This window comes from Sturnus vulgaris, chromosome 5 (genome assembly GCF_052056855.1).
Source record: "Sturnus vulgaris isolate bStuVul1 chromosome 5, bStuVul1.hap1, whole genome shotgun sequence".
In the NCBI taxonomy this organism is placed as follows: Eukaryota; Metazoa; Chordata; class Aves; order Passeriformes; family Sturnidae; genus Sturnus; species Sturnus vulgaris.
In genome coordinates, this window is record NC_142247.1 from 3336363 (window position 1) to 3357608 (window position 21246).

Here is a 21246-nt window from a genome sequence, read left to right on the forward strand (position 1 = left end):
GCAGGAATATTTTGACATTTGTGAGCCAGTTCAGTTCTGGCTCAGTTTTGCCTCAGATTTCTATAACAAATACTAAGAACTTAACTCAATATAAAGAGTTAGGCAGAATTGAGGAACAGAAGTATTTAAGTAAATATGTCCAAAAAGTATTCATTGTTTTTAGTTTAAGGGAAAAAACCCCACAGGTTAGACACAAAATTATAAAATATACACAATACAAAATAAATTGCAAGTCATAGATTTTTTTTTCTGAGACATTAGATTTTAAAAAAGCTGAGATAAAAGATTTTTTAACAAGTAAACTTAGCTGGATAGGAAGACCACAAAGGAGAAAGGCCTGGATGTATTTACATCTCAGAGGTTGTTATCCAGTGGGCTGCAGAAACAATGATAAGAACCAGGGTAAATGTCAGCCTCACCATCACTGCTCCTGGGAGATGAATCCCTTAGTCTGTTCAGTATTTCTCTGTGGTTAACCTGAACTACCTGTGCTTGAGCTTAAACCCACACAAGTACATCTTACAGTCATTTTCACTCAGCCTCCACTAACTCTGATATAATTTCCACTCTAAAACAGTATCTGCTGAGGCTACATTTTTTCCTCCTCCAAAATAGTCTTCCATTTCCTTGTGTGTCACTATCTTCAGTTCAGATCTTTCTGGAGCTAAGACACCCAAAAGCAAACAGAATTGCAGCAGTGTGACACAGAAAACATCAGATTTCCCTGATTCTGTGATTCTGTATTCAGCCCCACATTTCTTAAAACTAAAAAAATCCCAAATTCCGTTTTTTGGTCTCATCTTCCCCCTCCCTGCTGTTGCTGGTTTTCAAGCACACACCTCCCAGTAGAGAGGCAAGAAGAGTTATAGAGACTCTCAATTTAAATATTTATCCCACTTATTCTCAGCTACTCCACTTGATTTCTGAATGACCATGGAAATGCAGCTGCAAATGAATGATGAGTGGGGAAAAAAAAATCTCTAGGCCCATTTATCAACCAGGTAGAGACAGCCCTAATCTAGCTGAAATTTAAGGCACACATCTTTAATACAGTATTTACAAGGAAATGTTTAAAATGTGTATTAAAATGGCAATGCAAATGTTACCATGTTATCTAAACCTATTTTCTAAAACCATGCCTGTGACTTTTATCCAGTGCAATAGAATCAGCTCAGCTGGAGGGCATTTTGAAGGCACGAGTGGATGAGCCACAGTAATTTTTCTGCCATCCATCAGTGAGAATTCAGTGTAATGCTTTTCCCCAAGGAACAGAACCACTGCCTGTTCTTTCACAGGGGTGGCCAATATTTGTGGCTTCTCTCCACAGAGACTGGAAGCAACATTCCATGTTTGCTGGGCAGTGCTGCATCCCAGCAGCACACAGGAAGATCCCAGCACTAAGCCTTTTACAATACAAGGATAGTGCTGGAAATGCAGTCTCAGTACTGCTCTGCACGGGACCACCTTCCATCCCTGTATTTCATACAGAGCAGGTCCCAGGCAGAGCCTAACAGTCCTCCAAAGATTGGTCAATGTCCATCACCTCTGCTGGATAGCTCCAGCTAGAGCTCCTCTGAATGTCCTGGAAAAAGAGCTGCTTCTGGAGGCTCTTTAGACTGTTCAAGACCTCTGGAGAGAGTTCATGGAAGCCCACCTGCTGTTCCTGATGCTCCTCCTCCTCTTCCTCCTCCTCCTCTAGAAGGTCCTCAGGAGGCAGAGGGGAGCACCTGGAGATGTAGCCCTGGTCTGACTGCACTGACTGTCTTTGGTCTTTGCATTGGTCATCAAAAACCAGCTGGTGGTGCTGGTCAGCCTCCCCCTGGCAGAGATACTCTGGCTCTGAAGGAATGACACTCTGCTGATAAAGAGGGTACATGAGTTCATTCAGATGGTCACTCAGGTCATCTGAGAAGTTTGCAGGGCTCTGGTCAGCAACTGAAACTTCAGAGCCATCATGGAGGATGACATTATTCCTCATTGGAAAGCTTGTCTCCAGAAGAGGAACTCCTTCCATACAGTCCTCATTGCTCAGCACATGGTGACTGAGTATATTTCTATCTTCCACAGAAGAGACTGGCTCCACTACCTGGATTCGAGGAACATCCACAGGCAGGACCACAGTCTGGGAATTTGGATCCCCACATGGATTAAGTTGAGGCTGCAGCTTGCAGCCTGTACTCTCACCTTCGTGCATGTGGAGGCTGATGACATAACAGCAGTGGGGGTCAGGCTCACGAAGGTGCAGCTGGTGTTTCACAATTCCACTTGGCTCACTCAGTAGTGAATCCACCTGGCTCTCTCTGTTCAGGGAATGCAACTCTTCATCACTATCCAAGCAGATGGTTTCACTCTCAAACCAGTCTGGGTGCTCAGTCTGCCAGTTCTTGAACTTGTCTATGGCTTCTTTCAACTTCCTCCCACTGGGGGTATCAATATAATTTTCAGCTGTGATTTCCTGGATTCGATGGATTCTCCCAGGTTCAAACTTCTCCAGATCCTGAATCCGAAAATAAATATCCTCAAACTTGTCCATCAGTTGGTACCTGGATGTGACATTGAACAGATCAGGTATATCTCTCTCACTACTTATTCCTTCGAAGTAGCAGACTATGTACATTCCAAAACAGGCTGGCTTCTTGAAATCTGGCAGGATCAGATTCAAGGCTGGGGTGAACAGGTCTCCCACTGGCTTTTGCTGATCTTGCTTGAGACACACAGGCTCACTCCCGAGCATGGCCTGCCACTTGGCCTGGGTGCCCCGAGAACACAAGATGATGATCTTTGAAGACAGCTCTTCCATTTCCTTCTTCTGCCTTGTGAGCCAGGGTAGGGGCCCAAGCTCTGAGATGTGGTGGTCTTCCAGCAGATCCAAGGCCACAGCAGTGCCACAGACTGTCATCAGGAACTCAGCAAACCTCAGCACCACGTCCACGTAGAGCAGGTGATCAGCAGAGTACACAATCCAAACCTTCCGCGGCTTCAAGGGCGGCAGGGACAGCTCGGTGTACGGTGCTGATGGAAGACAGGAAAATATTAATTACAGCCACATTCCCCAATTTGTCATGGTGTGAGTCAGCACTAATCAGCACAGGAGGGTATTAACAAAACTTTTAAGGTTTTAATGCTGTTTTGGCAATGTATATGGACAACATCTCATTGTGTAAATTTAATATGAAAGTACAGACACAGAGAAGATGTGATTTATAATAATGCCCAGATGATTCATCAACTTTCATCTCACAAAAACACTACAGCAGCTTCAAGAGGTTTGGAAGTATTGCTGTATTCTCTGGTGGAGAGCTGAGTGCACCCACCCCAAACCAATCTCTTGTTGCTATGGCCTAGATGATTAGCAAAGCTTCTTCTGCCAGTACAGCCTTGGTTGGGTTAAAAGTCTCTCTTCCCACATTTCAAAGCAAATACCTCCCATCTGACAAATACAACACTTCAAATTCCATATACAAAGCTTCTTTTAGCTGAACAGGAAAATCCTAAGGCCACCTTTTGTTTTCAAGAAGCATCTATAAAGTAGTTAGAGCCTACAAAAGCCCCTTCTGGGCAACTGTGTGAGAGCTGCATGACAGGTGCTTGCTAAAGCACAGGTGGCATCTTACCAGCTTGCAAATTGTTGTGGTTCCATTTCCCTCGTCGGCGTCCTGGAAGAGAGAAAGTCACTGTCAGTTCTGAAAACATGAACTAAGATTAAATGCTTAAAATCACACCACCTTCCACAGATTAGGCTAAAAAAAAAAATCTTTAACTGTGTAGGGAGATAAAGCCCTAAGGAGGGAGAAGCCTAATAAAAAAACATACTGAATGAATAAAGATTCTTCTACAGGCAGTTCTTGCTATATTTTTCCTTTGAGAGGGGACAGAATGCACTCAAAATGAACTTCCACCATCTCCCCCAAATCCTGGCAGTCTCAAGTACACAATCCCAACTGTTCTGCAACCTCTCTTTAAGGAGAGGGGGCTTTTAATGTCTTTTTCTTAAGGAGCTTCTCTGAAGAGGTGACTAAAATGTCCCTACCTACATCTTATAGACGACTTTGATGTTAAGAAATTTTCCAAAAGATTACCAATTCTTCCTCTCATGTAAAAAGAAAACAAAACAAGCAGTGAGTTACATAGCTCCCCTGAGATAACTGCCTCATGACTGCAGCACAGAAAACTAGGAGTTAGCCATTAAGTACCAAATTTTCCAACTTGTTTGATCTCAGTCTCTATATCCTGTATTTTTTTCCCTTCCACTTTAATTGAAAAACTTTATCCAATCTCACAATAGTATAGAATTAATTTTGCAGAGACTTTGGGGAACGGGGGGAAAACTACATTGTGCACAAACAGAAAGCTTTTCTTCTGCAACACGCTTATGCAATGCAGGGGAAAAATAAGTGCAAAGATATCTGCAGCAATCTGCAGGAAACAAAGGACTGAATAACGAAATTTCTTTTTCTCCTCACGAGCTCTGAAATGCTATGAACATGAGTATCAGACAGGATAACCTGTGGAAGGCTTTACTTATCCAGTGGATGGTATAAGGACATTCCAAGTCCTATAATGTAAAACAGAAGATGTTTTCATAGGCATTATCTCAGTGGCAAGGCATGAGAACAGCAAGGAACAAAATAACAATAGGAGTAGGTAAAGAAGGAGGAAAAAATATTCTTTAGCATTGGATTTTTTCTTCCTGGCTGGTATGAGTCTCACCTGCTCGTATTTTAGTCATACACAGCACAGCTGTGATGACTGACACCACCAGTAACACACAGATCCCAGTGATACACCAGTAGAGCCATATCATATCACCTGCAAAACAAAAACACTCCTCAGACACTGCCTGACACTGAATTTCACCAAAGAGCAAAAGGTTCTCAAGCATCAGAGGCCAAGGGAGGAGGACCCTGGCTTTGCTGAGTAGACCAGTGCTTCCCCCTCACAATCCACAGGCATTTCTCCAAGCCATTCCTGCTTTCATGGTGCTACTGTACACCATAAACTTGCTCCACACAAAGAACCATATGTGCAGCACACTGAAAACACAGATCAAGAACCTTCCTCTAAATAGCAATGTTTACCCAGCTTTGACAGGCATGCCGCCCATGTCCTGCCTGTTCATGTAATCTAGCTTAAAAAAAAAATTAAAATATCACCATTTTGGGTCATCAATTTCAGTTTACAGGTGTTTTTCCTTTTTTTTTTTTTAATCTTGTGCAAAAAATCCTTACAGGTGTTGCAGCCAAAAAAAAAAGATATCAAATCATTATGCACAAGTTATCTTGACATTCATAAAAATGAATATATGCAAGCTATTCTCTCCAAAAGCTGCTTTATATTATGCAAATTTTTTAACACTGAGCAAAGTGACAGAAAGTATTTTATATTAAGACTCTTCTTGTCAAAACTGCTTCTCAAAGAATTCAATGCAAGTGAAGTGTCTCTCAAAAAATTGCTCTTTAAGGTTCACACTGCATATAAATACTTGCCTCATTAAATCATGGTGAAGTCATTCTTAGCACAATTAATTCTGAACTCAGTGTTACAAGGGGACTGTTAAAGAAATTTTAGACACCAGGCTCTCATCTCCATCAGAGAGATTTATTGGCACATATTGATGATGATACCTGGCTGGTTGAGCTTGGTGGCTCAAAAGAGGGACCCTGAACAAAGAAATCCCTGGACTATTAAACCCTTATGACCTAAACTCATGTGACAGTCCAGACCAAGAGCATTATTGGGGTCTGGGGTCCCCTTGCTCTTCGTTGGTTTGGTGTTTTGTTACCAAGTGGTTGCCACGTGCTGATCTTCACATCCTCTGTGGTTTCAGTGGAGCTTTGGGAGGTTCCCAATATGATTGGTTCATACACCACCACATCTATGGACTGTCCACTTCACTATTTTCAAATAATATAAAATTTTCAACAGAGACATTTCCTGCCCATTGGGTCATTTCTCATCCTACACAACAGGAGAAGAGCAGCAAAAAAAGTTTCAGGGTATTGGAAGAACTTCTTACCCGATGGTTCTGTACCTGCAAAAGACAAGAGTTATGTTAAAACTTCAGTTCTCAGCTGTAAAACAATGAGAATCTAATTTACAGAAAAGTGGTTCTCACTTGGAACTGGTTTACATGGGACGGAAGCAGAGTGTCTCAGACAGTCTGTGCCACAGTTCGCAAAGAATGGCTGAATCTGCAGTTGAAATGAATCCAGAAAAACAGAAGTTACTCTTAAAAGAAAGTTTGTTCTCTGATTTTCTTTCTCACTGCCTCAATGTTCCTTGTATTTTAGCACAGAGACTCAGAGATCCCATTTCCCTTCAGAAAACATGACTAATCACGACTTTTTACACCATACATGACGAAGGCTGTGAGCTCCTGAGGTTGCACATTTGCCACTCTCATTCCCATAATCTCTGACCTGGCAGCCCTGTACCAAGGAAAAGCCACTGACTACAGAGAATATAAAAATTCTTTCAGCCATAATATTTCCCTGATGCAGGTAATTCGAGATTGGAAAAATCTCAGAAAAAACCACTGTGAAAAAAGCTCCTAACATTCCTAAGGTGCTCACTGCCTTGATTGTGAAGGAAGGACACAGAGACAACAGTGCCATCCCACCTGTATTTTGTAGTGGCAGCAAGCTTTTATGTTCTTGTCCATTTTGATTGTGACATTCACTTGCTGTTGTAGTCCATCCTGCAGAAATCAGATGCAAGTTTTAAGGAAAGGAAGAAAACTGAATGAAAGCAGGAAAAAAGAAAAAGCTGACATGAAAACACAAAGTGGTCCAAAGAAGCAGAAGCTGCTATTTTTTTTTTCCTTTGAACTAGAAGCCCACAGAGAACAAAATGGGTAAAGGCCACCATGACATGGTAATACCATTAAGACAGCAGGCTAAGATTACACAGGTAACAGGAAATAATCAGGGATGTACGTGGTACAACTTCAAAGGAGTTAAACTTAGAGTTTCTTAACAATGTAGATGTCTTCAGCTTTGTAATGTGTAAACATTAACAAGCTTCCTAGTTTAATTAAAAGCAGCTGTCAATACTGACACTACAACAGGCAAGTTGCCCTTGCTACCTGCTGTACACAGTCAGCATCATGATAACATAATTTTTTAGTGATTAGCAGATACAAACTCCAAAATGAGGTGCAATCCCCTCCACCAGGAAAATACTCACAGAGCTGTCCCATCTGTGTCAGCAAGCTTAATCATATCAGTGCATCCAGTACTAAGGGTTTAAAGTGTTAAGGAATAGAAAGATTAAACAAACTGAATGCCAACATATCTGCCCTCACCCAAGGAAGGGTGGAGAGTGATTCCAATTACTCAGTATTTCTCCTCCCTCAGAGGGAAGGGAAACATTTTTTGTATTGGAACACAGTCTGGACACTTTGAGCTTCTCAGCAACACAGACTGTAAGACCTACAGAAATTGATTCTCAGCTTGAACGAAGCATCTGTTACTAAATCACTCATTCTTTATATAAAAGAATTAATTAACACCTTCCTGTGATCATATTTGATAAAGTACTTCAATGATTTATTGAAACTTTGCACCTCAGTTTTGGTTAATTTACTTAGTCTTAGCTCCCCAGGCATCGGCTTGAAAAAGGTAATAAAGCCCAGGCAGTCAAACATAAAATCTAACTTTGCAGATGTTTATAGGCTGCTTCAGGCATTATAAAAACCTCTTTTTTGATCTTTTATCCACCAAATTCAAGACAATTTAAAAAATAATTCCTTGAAAATTGCTGTTCAAATGTCCTGGTTTAGCAAGCATTTAAGATGTTTGCCTAAATCTCCAGAGAAGGTATGACTGGGGAAGGTAACTACCTCTGTGAAATCCTTTGTGGTCATTTTACACCTCTTCTCATTCAGGTAACTGGCCACATGGATTTGGTACCGGGCTGGCTCCATCCATGGGTTGAAGCTCACGAGCAGAGTTGTATCATCTAGACTTTCACCCCGGATCCTGGGCTCCCACAAGCTGCCTGGAAATAGGGCAGATATTCCTCAGTTTCTCAACTGTCAAATATTCCAACAGAGCACTCACATCTATGTGACTTAATTTTTACCTGTCTTTATACATGGGATGGTTCTTTTCATCCGAGAATCCATGCAGCCTGCAAGAAAGACCACCAGTCAGAAACACTGTACTTCCATTAAGGAAAAAAACACATTTTTTTATCAGAAGCCAGAGACCTAACCAAGCTCTCCTAAATGAAGAGACACCTTTGTTCCAAAGCAGTGGCAAAATTCTGCAGAAGAACAGTACTGGTTTCCAGCACATAAACCAGTCCCTTCACTGATGTCATGGTGTGTTTCGTTCTTCTTTTGAACAGAGAAAATGAATGAGACTAAAACATACCACACTTAATAGTAGAGTGATAATGTAACACTGGTGCAGAAAGGGTCACAATAGTGTAATTAAAACTTCATATTCATCCCCACACCTTGTAATCACACCTCAGCAGGAGATTCCTCCAAAGGCATTCTGACACAGAAAAATCAGGAGGCTGGAATCTTTCTTAATCCTAAAACACTCTTCCACATTTCTAATTCCCTTAATTTAGCAGATTGGCCCTGCTCTTTGGGACTTCCTTCAGAGTTAAATCTAGAGTTACATATTCAACATTTAGGAATGTGGGATTTACAACTCTCAACCTTAAATTATATCTCTCCTCCAGGGTTTGGACAAAGGAAAAGGAACAACTCCCTGCTTAGACAGTTGAGATAAAGCATTGCATATCTCAAATTTCCAACTTGCAAAGTTATCAATTTAAACTTTACAAAGTTTAGGAATTTATACTGTCTCTGCAATTCATGTGTAAGCTCTAACCAGCAAAGCTCCCTGCAGCTGTTGATCTTGACATCATGCATTATGTTCCTGAAGAATACTACAGGATAAAAGCCAGGAAGTTCTTAGTGTGAACAGGCAGAAGAAAGGGTAAGAGGGTTGAAAATGAAGTGCTCCCTTTCCTTTTCCAGCTCACATTGACTGACACACTCCACTCTTCACCACTTTATAACTACAAAGTCAGGTTGATAACTCTAAACAAGTTAAGGAAAAAGTTAGGAACCAGTTTATAAGATCTGTATTAAGCACCGAATATTTATGAAGTAGTCAGTGCAGCCAGAGGGCAATGCAGATGCTCAGCAACCTTAGGAAAAACAGTAAAAATTCTTTTAGCAATAGGAAAATTTTCCCATGTACAGGAAAGGGTCAGGCACCCAGCACTACCAAGTTTCTTGGTAAATTATGCCTAACTGTGACTTTGAAATTGAACTTCACATGCCTAGGATCTGGAAATTCTGGCCTGTACTTCCAGCTGCCACAAGCAGAGGGGCAAGTTTGAAAGATTTTAAATTAAGTAAAAGCAGCAGTGATGTCAGGTCCACAAACCACCACATTGATAACTCAAGGCCCCAGTGAACTAAATCACCTCTTACCAGGCATTGTGAGAGACGTGGACTTGCAATTTCGGTCTCCATTCACGCCCAGTTTGGGCAGGTGATACACAGTCACTTGGTAAGTCTGGCCAGGTTCTACTTCAAAACGGTCAAAAGTGAAATTCCACTGAAAACAAAACACATCCACAAGGACCTTAAATGACAATGTTGTTCTTTAAGGCACTGAAATTAACACCTGGCTTGGCCCTGTTCCCTCATCCCATGTAACCCTTTTACTGAAGCATGACTATAAAAAAATTGGAACTCAAGTGTATTAAATATACCCATCTCTTTGTCTGCCTAAATTCTTCTGTTTAGAACTAGCTTTTTCTTGGGATCTTTGAGCTGATACAACAGTTTTATGCCAAACCACTGTGTGGAATTTCCACCAAACTATATTCTGAGCTGAAAGGAGACTGGAATAAAACATGCAGTTTCAAGATGGAAATTTCAGTCTAGTATGAATTTTGTAGCACTGAGCAAGTGCTAAGGATTTAGAATTGCATTTATACATATGTAGCTCTGTACCTGGCCGTTCCATACACATATTCTTTAATCTATACTGCTTTCTGCATCAGCAATGCTGTGCAAATTCTGGGAGAGGCACTGGCTCCTAGGCCAGTGGTGTTTGGTCAGTGTAAGCTAACTAAGGCCAAATTCTGTTTGATTAAGGAATGAACTCCTTATTGTTTATATTCCTTAGTGTTGTGTATGCTCAGCACTTTTCTAATGAGTTTCCTAGAAGGAGTGTAAGCTGAAGGACCACCCCCAAGGTTGGTGCTTTCCTCCACAACAAGAGAGTACAAGAAAGAAGTGGAAGCAATAGGAAGAGTTTAGTTTAAAAACTATGAAATGTCATGCTGTCAAGCAGAATGCAAGAACCCCTACAATTATTTGCTTTAAGCAACTTCCAGAGAGATGACACATGCTAGGAACTAAAAGCAGCAATTCCTAAAACCTGAAGGATGGGAGGAGTGAAAGAGAGATGGGAAATGACAGCAGATCCCAAGTCCAATACAGACTCCAAGCAGTCTGTACATTTTAATCAATAATCATAAAACAGTGAAAGCAGAAACAATTCCAGGGAGTAGAAAATGTAATTTGGAGCCCTTTGCACTCACCCTGCCTCCATCTGGACGGACCTGAAGAGGCAAATTGTTCTGGAAGTCAAACTGGGCACAGATCTGCTGATTGCTGTTCACCTGCATCACGGCGAGCTCTGCCCCTTCCAGAGTGCGGATGCTGGCTGCAGGCACAGGGACAGAAGGATATTGTCACCTTTCCCTCTCCTCTGCACATGGAGAGGCTGCAGCCCCCTCTGAGAGCACCACTGTGCCTTGCCTTGCCACATTCTAACTCCTTTGAGGTGCTGAGATGCCAGCATAACTGGTCACAGAAAAGCGAGCGTGCAGGGCTGACTAACAGCGCTTTCAGCCTAAGGTCCTGCATGGCAAAACTACATCTGTGCAAATGAAGGAGCAAAGGAGAAAGCAACTGCATTCTCCACACAGCCTGGCAGTTCCCCAGGTGTGGTATTGTGTTTAGCTCTGCCTCTCAAAGCTGCCTCGTGCAGTTTGGGTGCCAAAGCAAACACGTCTTTATTTTGGTACACACGGTCCCAGTGAGAGAGCTGACAAGCACAGCTGAGTGAAATGACTGGGTTACCTGAGTCACACCTGCTCCTACACTACCATAGCTAGAGATCATAACTCTACAACCCTCAGACACAGGCCCTGCAGAAGGAAGAAACAAATGTGTTTAATTCTGTCCTAAAGCAGTGCAAAACTTTGGACAAGAGTATGCAAGGGAAGCATCATTTACAGACAACCAATCAGAGATATCTGGGCAGTGAGACTGTTATTGGTAGTCATTTAGGCTTCAACAATGACACAATTATTGCTTTATCAAGGCACACAAAGAGGAGATTACACCCACCAAACAAAAATTTCAGCTTTAATAACTTGAAGTCATAATTCTCCTCTCTATCCTTACTAGATGACACCTATTTCCTCTGCTCCATACTCAAATTAAACAACTACCACTTACCATCCGTGGCCACTTTCCACTCTATGTGAAGCACAGGGAAGAGTTTTCCATCCTCCTGACGGAAAACATCTGAAGAAACGTGGAGACTGCTTGGAGCAGAAGGAGTCCATGCAGCAATATTCAGCCAGCTCGACTCCATGCAGGTGCCTGTCCAGCAAAGGAAACTCACATTTAGAGTGGGGCTGAGGAAGCTCTGCTTAATTGCAACTATGATTTGCTCTTTGGGTCAGGGTTACTCTAAGAGGACAACTGGGTGGAAGACTGCTTCCAGCTCAGAAAAGCAGTTTTCAGTATGAAAGTACTCTGTAAATTGCCTGTAATAATCTGAATTCATGCTAGTAACTTCCACTTCCTCTTTTCCTTAAAATCCATTAGTACGTGTCACAATCAATGTAGTCAGGCTAAACAGGTCAAGTAAGTTTGCTCAGTATCTCCTTCAACCTTCTGCAGAAACAGACCTATGTTAGTGCTAACCCAGCCTTTCAATGATAAGAAATCCATCAGATACTCAGGGAAATTGTTCCAATAGTTAATTACCTTGGGTCTACAAACTGCTTTTCCTCAAATTTGAATACACACCTGAATTCAGCTTCCAACAACTGCCTGTTATGCCTTGCCTAAATTAATGAACTTCCTGGACAGAAAAATAAACTGTGCTTCTCAACACAGTGTTGGGGAAAACTGGTCCTGTGAAGTCATTAGAAAGTGAAATCAGGTATGACAGGCATCAGACAGACAAGATCTACTTATGCTTTTGTAACACATTTGACTTCTCAGAGCACGTTAAAAACAGCACAGTCAGGCCCCATAAAGTACTTTGGGTCTATTTTGCTGTCTATGTGATGGAAGCAGTGGCAAGTGGGCACTATCCCTTCAGCCAAACAGTATGGTTTAAGGCTTAGGAGTAATTAGACAAACCTCAAATGCTCATTTTACAAAAGATATCTATAAAAAGCCCAACAGGAATAAAGTACCTTTCAGCAAAGAGTGTACTAAACACTAAAGAAAATAGATTTCCCCTAGAGCAGAGAAACGTAACAAGAGCCATAAGGGAGAATTTAAACCAAATATTTAACTTAGGCAGGATTTTAATACTGGTGCTGCAGTTTGGCTCAGCCTTTTTGTAGAGTTGTATTCCAGTGGCTGTGTGCCAGTGGGAAATATCATCCAACCTGATTCCACCCAAGCCCTCTCCTGCCAAAGAAGTTTTAAATCTGGTTATTCTCAGCATAGTCCTCTCCCTGATCTGTCAAGTCAAACAGAAACACTGCAAGAAATACTACTGGCTACAAAAAGACTTGTGCCAGTGTGACACAGGGTTGGGCATTGAGGCAGCAATGAGCTTGCTTAGAACAAGGGCTGCAAGGAAAAGCCAAGGAGCTCTGCAGCATTGCCCAGTTACCTCCAGGTACCAAATGGACAATTTCAAAATATTGTCCTGGTTTTTTTTTTTTTTTTTTAGGAACATTTTTCAGAACATTACCCATAATTATATTAAGGTGTTTCAGATGCATGCCATTGCTAAGACTTGACCCCTTACACCCAATAATTTGCATTAATTGCTCTCAACTGCACCCCTCTATGCCCCTTTTAAAATTCTAGTTCATACATTAATTCTTCATCAAGTACTATCATAATGGCTTGTAATGAACATTTACTGGCAAACTTGCCCTTAAATTCCCATTTCTTTAAAAATGGATAATCCCAGCTTTAAACAGAAACTAAACAAGTCGGGTTGGGTTCTACTCTGCCACTGCCTACCCCCAAACTCTATCTCAAAAAAGAAATAAATTTCCATTCCTCTTCTAGCTGGAGCTTATAATGGATCAAACTGGAAAATCCCAAAGCAAGGCATGATAGCAGTGTTTCCCTTTACAACTCTCTGATTCTAGCAGGAAAAAACATGCTGTATGAACCCAGTTAAAAAAAGAAAAGAAAAACAGAAAAAAAAAGCAGCATGATCTGATGAGAAAACTGCAACAAAGAAAAAAAATACTTACTATTTCTTACGAGACAGTTTAAATCCTGTGGGGGAAAGAAACAAGAATATTACTCAGAGAATAAAATTGAGAGCAACTTGCTTCTGCTCAGTGTTGGGAAAGGGGCAGGAAAAAGCACTTCAGTGACGCACACAAATTGGGAGAATTAACCATGATGGAAGCACTGGACTGAGCTGTTAATCAAAAAACCAAAGACAAAGGGCATAAAAGCTGGGCACAACTTATGTGACATCTCTGAGATCATCCAGTCCAACCTATGATCAAACACCATTGTGTGAAAAATTCATCACAATTAGACACTTTCTTATTAAGAATAAAGATGCCCCGATCATAAAGAAGCAACCAGAAGTTATGTGGGCTCCACCTGGCTTCTCCCAGTGATGTTTTGTTTATACTGGAAGCCCCCATGGTCACCAGGGAGAAGCATGTCAGCTTGCTTGGTTAGTGTGATGCAAAATCCCAGTGAGAAGGGAGCCTGAAGTTGTCACTGAGATGGTAAATCAAGAGGAGGGCTAGGTTTGCTCTCATTTCCTATGCCATGACAAATAAAGATGGATATTATTGTCATACCATTGCCATCATGTAATTCATTTCAGTGGAGCAGGGAAGGGTGCTTGAAATTAGGTTTTTAAACTCTCTACAATTTCCTCAGGTCAACTCCAAGTGTATTTGGGGCATAGTGTCCAAGGGCATATTGACATTTTTAGGGAAGGGTGCTTGAACAAGCCAGCTGTGCCTTTTTGGTAATGAAAATACTTCAGAGATTAATGCTCACATTTCAGCAAATGTATCTGTGCTCCTGCAAACTTGGAGAAAAAGCAGGAAGATCTGGCACTAAGCTCCTCATGCTTCTTATATAAAAAATAAAACCTGAAAATCTCTTCCAGGCTTTTGCTACACAAGTCACAACAATACACACAGGTATGAATCCAGCCTTCAGGCACCCTTCACAAGAAACACATCTACACTCCAATTACTGTACCACAAATGCACCTGAGATAGAGGTATATTGAAAAACAGCACCTGCAACCTAAATCCTTCATTAATGGGGAAAAAAAAGAAATGGAAAGCAAAGAAGCAAATGCTGATGAAACCAAACCCAAACTGGCTAACTACAATCACTGAAAAAGAGAAAAGTAAAAATTGTGAGTACCAGTATGGAAGAATGGATTAAGCTATGAAAAAAAATTAGTCCTAACACTTCAGTCTCTTAATCAGACTTTTTAAAGTAAATTAAGTGGCCTAACAAAGCCCCTTATGTAAAAAGGTGCAGTGGTTTTATCTGAGACAGAGTTAATTTTCTTCACAGCAACTCTTTGGTGCTTTCCACTGAGGACAAAGAGTGAATGGCTGCTCTGGAATGAACCCTCAAGAGGAAACAAAAATAACTGGCTACTAATCATAGGGATTTTTTCTAATGTAATGATTTCTGTTAAAGCCTATCACTTAATATTCAGTCATTTTGTCCTTCTTCTGTTACAGTTATCAGTAATTATTGTACATGGCATCACAACAAAGGCCTTATAAAAAAATCTAAGGCATTATTAGCCCGAAGAGCAGCAACATCTGCTTTCATTTGAGTGCTGGTGTTCTGCGTCATAGCTGACAGCACATGAAGGGAGGAAATGCTGCATTTCCCCTTTCTTGTTTAATGCTCAATATGAATATTGATCTAGCACAGAGTACAAATGGATCCTCTCTTCCTCCAGGTCTATTATCCCAGGTGAAGTGCTCACAAGGATGTTTCCAGCTTTGATGAGGTTGTTGTGCCCTTTCTGACATGGATTAAAAACTCCAGTGCTCAATGAGGAGCCATCTGTCTGCTGATAAGGATTCAGAACCGACACTTGGTAATTAAAGCCTTTCCTACTTTTCAACACTGGGTTTTTACGGGGAAAAACAACAGTATTTTATCTGCTGTATACCCCCATTCCCCAACCCCACTCAGGCTTTTCAAAGGACTACCTACACATGTGTTTCTCCTACCCTGCACTAACCTGTTTACCTGCTGTGCCAGCAACTTTTTTAATGTGTAGCTGCCGATACTGAAGTATTTTAAGTTGCCATCAGGTAGTCAAGCATTTAGCAGGTCTGCCACAAGAAGAAGGGAAGGATTCTCCTACTACAAGGCAACAATTAACTTCTTGGTCCACTCCTTTCCCCGTCCCCAAAGCACTACAGAGATGACCCAAGAGCTGAAATGCTCCTAAGAACAACTCATCCACACAGAAGTCCTCACTGTTGGCATAAGGAAGCAAAGACAAGCAAAGATAAAGCCACACTGCAGGCAAAGGTATAAGAAGCTCAAGGAAAGGCAAATCCTAGAAAGGACTTGCCATGAAAACCCCCATCTCCTTTTCGTAGAGTACTCAGGTGAAGAGATCTGGGCAGCAGCTGAGGGCACACTGTTGCACCAAAAAGTGTAGCTCCAGACAATGACATTCAAAAGCCAGGAGGCAATTAGAGCAAAGTCAACCAGTGTCATATTTGCACTGGCTACCTCTGCAGCACCTGAGGGAAAACTTGTTGGTTTTCCCTTGTAAAGGTCCTACCAACACAAAACCTTACTTGATGTGTTGGCTCATCCAGAGTGCATTTACAAAGCTGGGGACAGCAGAAGTATTTAACCTAGTTTCCCTACATGAGTGTGCTGGTTTTGGCTGGAATAATTTCCTTCCCAGTAGCTGGTATGGGGCAGTGTTTTGGATTTGGGCTGGAAAATGTTGATAACATACAGATGCTTTTGTTCTTGCTGAGCAAGGCTTGCACAGGCCATTCCTGCTTCTGTAACACCCCTGCCAGCCAGAAGGCTGGAGGTGCAGGAATCAGGAGCGGACACAGCTGGGATTGCTGACCCCAACCACCTACAGGGATGCTGTAAGGCATCAAACTCAGCACATAAAGCTGGGGGAAGAAAGATGAAGAGGGGGATGTTCAGAGTGATGGTGTTTGTCTTCATGAGTCATTGTTATGCATGATGGACTCCTGCTGTCCTGGAGGCAGCTGAACACCTGCCAGCCCACAGAAAGTGTAAAAAACAACTCCTTGTTTTCCTTTGCTTGTATGCATGGCTTTTGCTTTACTTATTAAACTTCCTTTATCTCAACCCACAATTTTTCTCACTGATTCTCTCCCCATCCCAGTGGTGGGGGAGTAGGTGAGTGGCTATGTGGGGCTTACATGCCAACTGGGCTTAAATCAGCATAAATATATAGGCATAAATATGAGAAGCAGATGATTGTGAGGTGATGCTGAAACTATTCTCAGCAGGACAGGAACAGTCAACTCTTCATGTTTACTTGCTGTATTTTCACAAAAAGCTAAGCAACTGTTTCTTTCACTCTCTTAAAATGATTTTTGTTTTGCTTTTGACATAAAAGAACACACCATATGCTGCAGAGAACCTTATGAATCTGAATGAAATAAACCTGGGAAACTGATTAACAGCACCATCCCATAAAAATTCAATTAAAGTAATGGGAGGCAAAGATTTCCCAGCAGGATGCTATAGTAGCTAGAGAGAAACCACTGTGAGCCAGGCAAGTATCCAGTTTTCCTTTAAAGAGTGGCTGCTGAATGGGAAGAGCTCCAGCTTTCCAAAATCTGCCTTTCACCTTTGAACCATTCTATGTATCTTCTGAGATTTGGATGATCTGAAGTTTACTGCAGTTTCCCTTTTCCAACTCCTTAGTAAGAAGGAGCAGAGATTAACACATGAACACATTACAGGAATAAATGCTGAAGAATGGTTTGTTTAAGACTTGTAGGAAACCAGCATCTTTTACAAAATTGTTTTCATTTTTTTAAGCATTTTTCCCTACCATTTCTAATTTTTTGCCTTGCCCTCATACCAATTCTCAGCAAAACCAAATCCAAATTCAAAAGTTACAATTTCTTCAAAACAGTAATTTCTAAAGTTGTTTTTATCATATTTTCATAGTTTTGATCAGTGATAATGGGTTATGTTAGCATCCTACACAGCAGAAAGATGCCACAGAAGGGAATGACAGAAGTCAGTCAATAGCAAGAGCAAAATGAACACATTTGCAAAGGAGATCAGAGAAAAGTCATCCTCACATGCACCACTATGGCTTGTCTTCATGAGAGATGTTAGATCAATTCTTCTCCAGAGACTTCCAGAGAAGCAAGCTGGCAAGATAAATTTCAGAGACCAAATTATGTACAGCTATCTAGTCCCTCAAAGACAGCAGAGTTATAAACACTGCATTCCTCCAGGACACCCAGGCATGCCACATCCCAAAACAATTACAGCACAACAACTGAACACAGTGATTTAACACTTGATGGTGAAAAAATAGACGGGTATTTAAGCTGTGGGATGTTCTTCCCCTGCACACAGGAAAAAAGCCCCTGCAGATGAAATATTCAAGCAATGGTTACTGGTAAGAACTGGATTTGCAGCTGTGCTATTCAGCCTTAGAGCTGAGCACGTTTGATGGAGTGGTGGTGAATAATGCCCATTAAGTGCATTTTTTTTTGCATTTTAATAAGATGAGCTGTTAACAAGCATTTAGTTTTCCTTGCAGGTGCTCACTGCTACTACATATGACACTTTCCCTCCACCACTCCATCTCCCAGACAGTCTCTGCCACACAAGGGTTCTGCTGAGGAAGTTGCTGTGGCTCAGCCTGACCTGCTCCAAAGCTCAGCAACAGCAGCCTGAGCTCGGTGGGTTAAACAAAGGAAGTGGGTCTCACCCACCCTGCTCAGCAGCAGCTCGACTTTTGACCCACAGCACAGCCACACGTTGGGAGGGTTACTGAATCATCCTCCTCTGATAACAGTGCAACCCACAGAAAGGGAAGGGGGAACTGTTTTTAACTGTCACAGCTGCAGTTGATAGGGCTTTTTGCTATATGAGTCAGCAGCTTCACAACTGCTTAAAGAGGCTGCTCCCGGGCTTAGGCTGACTCCTTTTTCTTAAGTTTATCTGCACTTTGAAAATTGGCTTTTTGATAGAAAGGGCCAATGTAGCAGCCCCGCACATTCACTGTTCTGTGTGCACACCAGAGTGTGGGGCAACACAGCTCCTCTGTGAAAGCTAGTGATGCCCTGGTGAACCCCTCACCCAGTTACTGTGGTCACATTTCCTAAAAAAAAGAGGGACAGACAGCAAGATCAAGTCAGTCAGAGCCCAACCATCCAAGGAGTTGCAGAGAGTCTTTAATATATTACTGTCAATCTCTGTGACTAACAAGGTTTGGGATTCATGGTTACCTGAGATGTCTAAGCAATATTGTAATTTTCCCTTTACATTTTGTAACTCAACAATGTCCAGCCTAAAGCAAAACTGCAGAACTGGTATGTTTTCTTGGGGCGTCTTTAAATAAGAGAGAAGGCAGCAGAGCAGAGGTCTGGTAAAACAGAGGTAAGGATATAGTCAAACATTAGGAGAAGTGTCAGACTAGACAAAAGATAGGAAATGTGTACAGGAAAAGATTATAGAAGCTTTAATCCGAAATATGTTTTGTTTTACATTTATCTATAGCTGTACCTATCTGCCTTTTTCAGACAGCTGAAAGTGCATCATGGCATATAAAGCTGTCCAGCTTTGATGACAGCTGCCCATTTTCTTCTCACTGCTATTAACAGAATTAAAGCAAAAGTAGATCTCTTCTGCCTTCTACGCACCGTTCACATGTATCCGAAACAAAAAAAAATCACCCCAAAACAAAAAAGGAACAAACATAAATCCAAAACAATCCTCAAAAACCACCAGAGAGAGCCACTAGTTCAAACTGAAAGTTCGTTTTCTTTTACAGAGACGCTGCATTGGCAGCTCATGTCTGGCCGGTTTCACAGGGAGAAAAGGCAAACCCAAAATCTGCCTGTTCAAAAACCTCGGGTACGTGTAATGTTTAATCCCCCGCGCTCTCCTAAAAAACCCTCAGCTACAAAGAGCCGGCTAAAACTTTTAGGACATTGAGCAACGTCAGCTCTTAGCAAAGACTCATATCCTGCTCGGGAACCAGAGGGCACTTCCAGCGCGGCTCAGCCCCGGCCCACTGAGAGGCCGGGGGAACGGAGCGGGGAGTGCAGCGCTGCCCGGGACAGCGACACCGACACGGCCCGGGACAGGGACAGCGACACCGCCTGAGCCCGTGCCCCGGGGAACGCAGCGGGGTGTGCAGCGCTCCCCGGGACAGCAACAGCGACACCGACACGGCCCGGGACAGGGACACTGCCTGGGAGAGAGACACGGCCCGGGACAGGGGCACCCACACGGCCCGGACCTGTGCCCCGGGGAACGCAGCGGGATGTGCAGCGCTCCCCGGGACACCGACACTGCCCGGGACAGCGACACCGGCACCGGCCGGGCCCGCGCTCCCGTCCCGCCATCCCGGTTCCCCGCGCCCGCCCGGGTCCGGCGCCGCTTACCGGCTGCGAGCAGGTGAAGGGTGGCGCGGCGTCCAGCAGCAGCCGCAGGGCCGCGGGCGGCCGGGGCAGCAGCAAGAGCAGCAGGAACAGCAGAGGCAGCGGCGGCCCCGCGCCCGCCATCGCCCCCGCACCGCCGGCCGGCGCTTCCGGGCTCGGGCCGGGCGGGGCCGCACCTGAGGAGGGGCCGGGACGGGCCCGCCCGCCGGGCTGTGTGGGGCCGGAGCCAGCGGGCCGGGCCTGGGCTGGGCCGGGCCGCGGGAACGCCGAGCGGCTCCTCCCCGCCGGGACTGAGATTGGGGTTAAAGAGCCGAACCTTCTTCGAGCTGGGGTCGCCTTCGTGTTCGCGGGTCAGCGGGAGGGTGCCGAGGTGTCATCAGAGAATCGCCAGGGTTGGAAGGGATCGCTGGAGATCATCCACTCCAACACCCCTGTCCAGGCAGAGTCACCTGGAGCAGGAACGCGTCCAGGTGGGTTTGGGATGTCTCCAGAGAGGGAGACTCCACACCCTCACTGTGCAGCTGTTCCAGGGCTCTGCCACCCTGGACCTAAAGAAGTTCTTCCTCATGTTGAGGTGGAACTCCCAGTGCACGTCTCTGAATCGGGTAAATGCCCCTGAGCATTAAAAAGTCACATCAGCAGCGCTCTGCAGCAGCTGAACAAAAAGCGTTGTAAGTGTATGCTCTGCTTTTCTAGTTGTGGAGCTGTTCTAATTGCATCCACTTCACAGCGGACTGTGCAAACCTGTTACTTGTTCCTCATGCTCGCCCCGTTTCAGCTGTCTCACAAGTTTCACTCCAGGTTTCACACTGATTTCACCCAGCAGCATGCCCACAGCCACTGTCACTTGTTCTTTGCTATGGATTTCACCTAATGGTCTCACACAGAGCTGTAGCTCAGCTGAGTTGCCAGCTCAGGGAGTTTTTCAGCAAAGCTGAACCCTTTGCTGGGCTTTGACCAACAGCACAGTGGTTTTGTATGGTTTTGTGGTGGCAAATGTCTAACTGGTGGCCAGTCTGAGCCTGCAGATAATGAGGTTTCTGTTGGTGATCCTTCTGCCATTCCTTCTGCCCTGCACTGATGACATCTACAGGTTTTCATCATCTCCTGGGTTTTAACATTTTGTGTCACCACTATTTAATAGTAGCAGCAAAGCCTGCAGTTCTGACAGTTGAGTGCAAGTCAGGGAAAAGTACTTATATGTATATGTGTAACTTAAAAAAAATCCATTCTTTTTTCTTTAGGCATTATTTACTGAATCTTAGACTGATGTGCTTGGGCTGAGTGCACTGTGGTTTATAATGCTGTGACACAAACACAGTGCTCAGCTGGCATTGCAGTGTAATT

General features: G+C 43.2%; 1 protein-coding gene across 2 annotated transcripts; it reads right to left on the reverse strand.

Annotated features, from left to right (window-relative positions):
• Positions 1 to 130: 130 nt before the first annotated feature.
• Positions 131 to 20044, reverse strand: IL17RA (interleukin 17 receptor A). 2 transcript variants are annotated; one of them, XM_014870042.2, is made up of 13 exons: positions 19903 to 20044; positions 13504 to 13528; positions 11504 to 11650; positions 10579 to 10703; positions 9458 to 9584; positions 8083 to 8130; positions 7841 to 7998; positions 6620 to 6697; positions 6116 to 6191; positions 6017 to 6031; positions 4711 to 4809; positions 3615 to 3656; positions 131 to 3012 (listed from the first exon to the last, which is right to left on the reverse strand). In XM_014870042.2, the coding sequence occupies exons 1-13, from the start codon at positions 20020 to 20022 to the stop codon at positions 1508 to 1510; spliced, it is 2565 nt and encodes an 854-aa protein (XP_014725528.2). In that variant the 5' UTR covers positions 20023 to 20044; the 3' UTR covers positions 131 to 1507. The 2 variants fall into 2 exon arrangements, with proteins under 2 accessions (XP_014725528.2, XP_014725529.2); XM_014870043.2 differs by lacking the exon at positions 19903 to 20044 and adding an exon at positions 17581 to 17647.
• Positions 20045 to 21246: the final 1202 nt, after the last annotated feature.

What these genes read in the sequence shown, in the direction of transcription:
- IL17RA (XM_014870042.2), bottom strand. Translation starts at nt 20,022, where the DNA reads ATGGCGGGCGCGGGGCCGCCGCTGCCTCTGCTGTTCCTGCTGCTCTTG. An exon ending in CCTTCACCTGCTCGCAGCCG is followed by an intron (nt 13,529 to 19,902) that starts GTAAGCGGCGCC and finishes TTTCCCCCACAG; the next exon opens with GATTTAAACTGTCTCGTAAG. An exon ending in GTGGAAAGTGGCCACGGATG is followed by an intron (nt 10,704 to 11,503) that starts GTAAGTGGTAGT and finishes CTGTGCCTGCAG; the next exon opens with CCAGCATCCGCACTCTGGAA.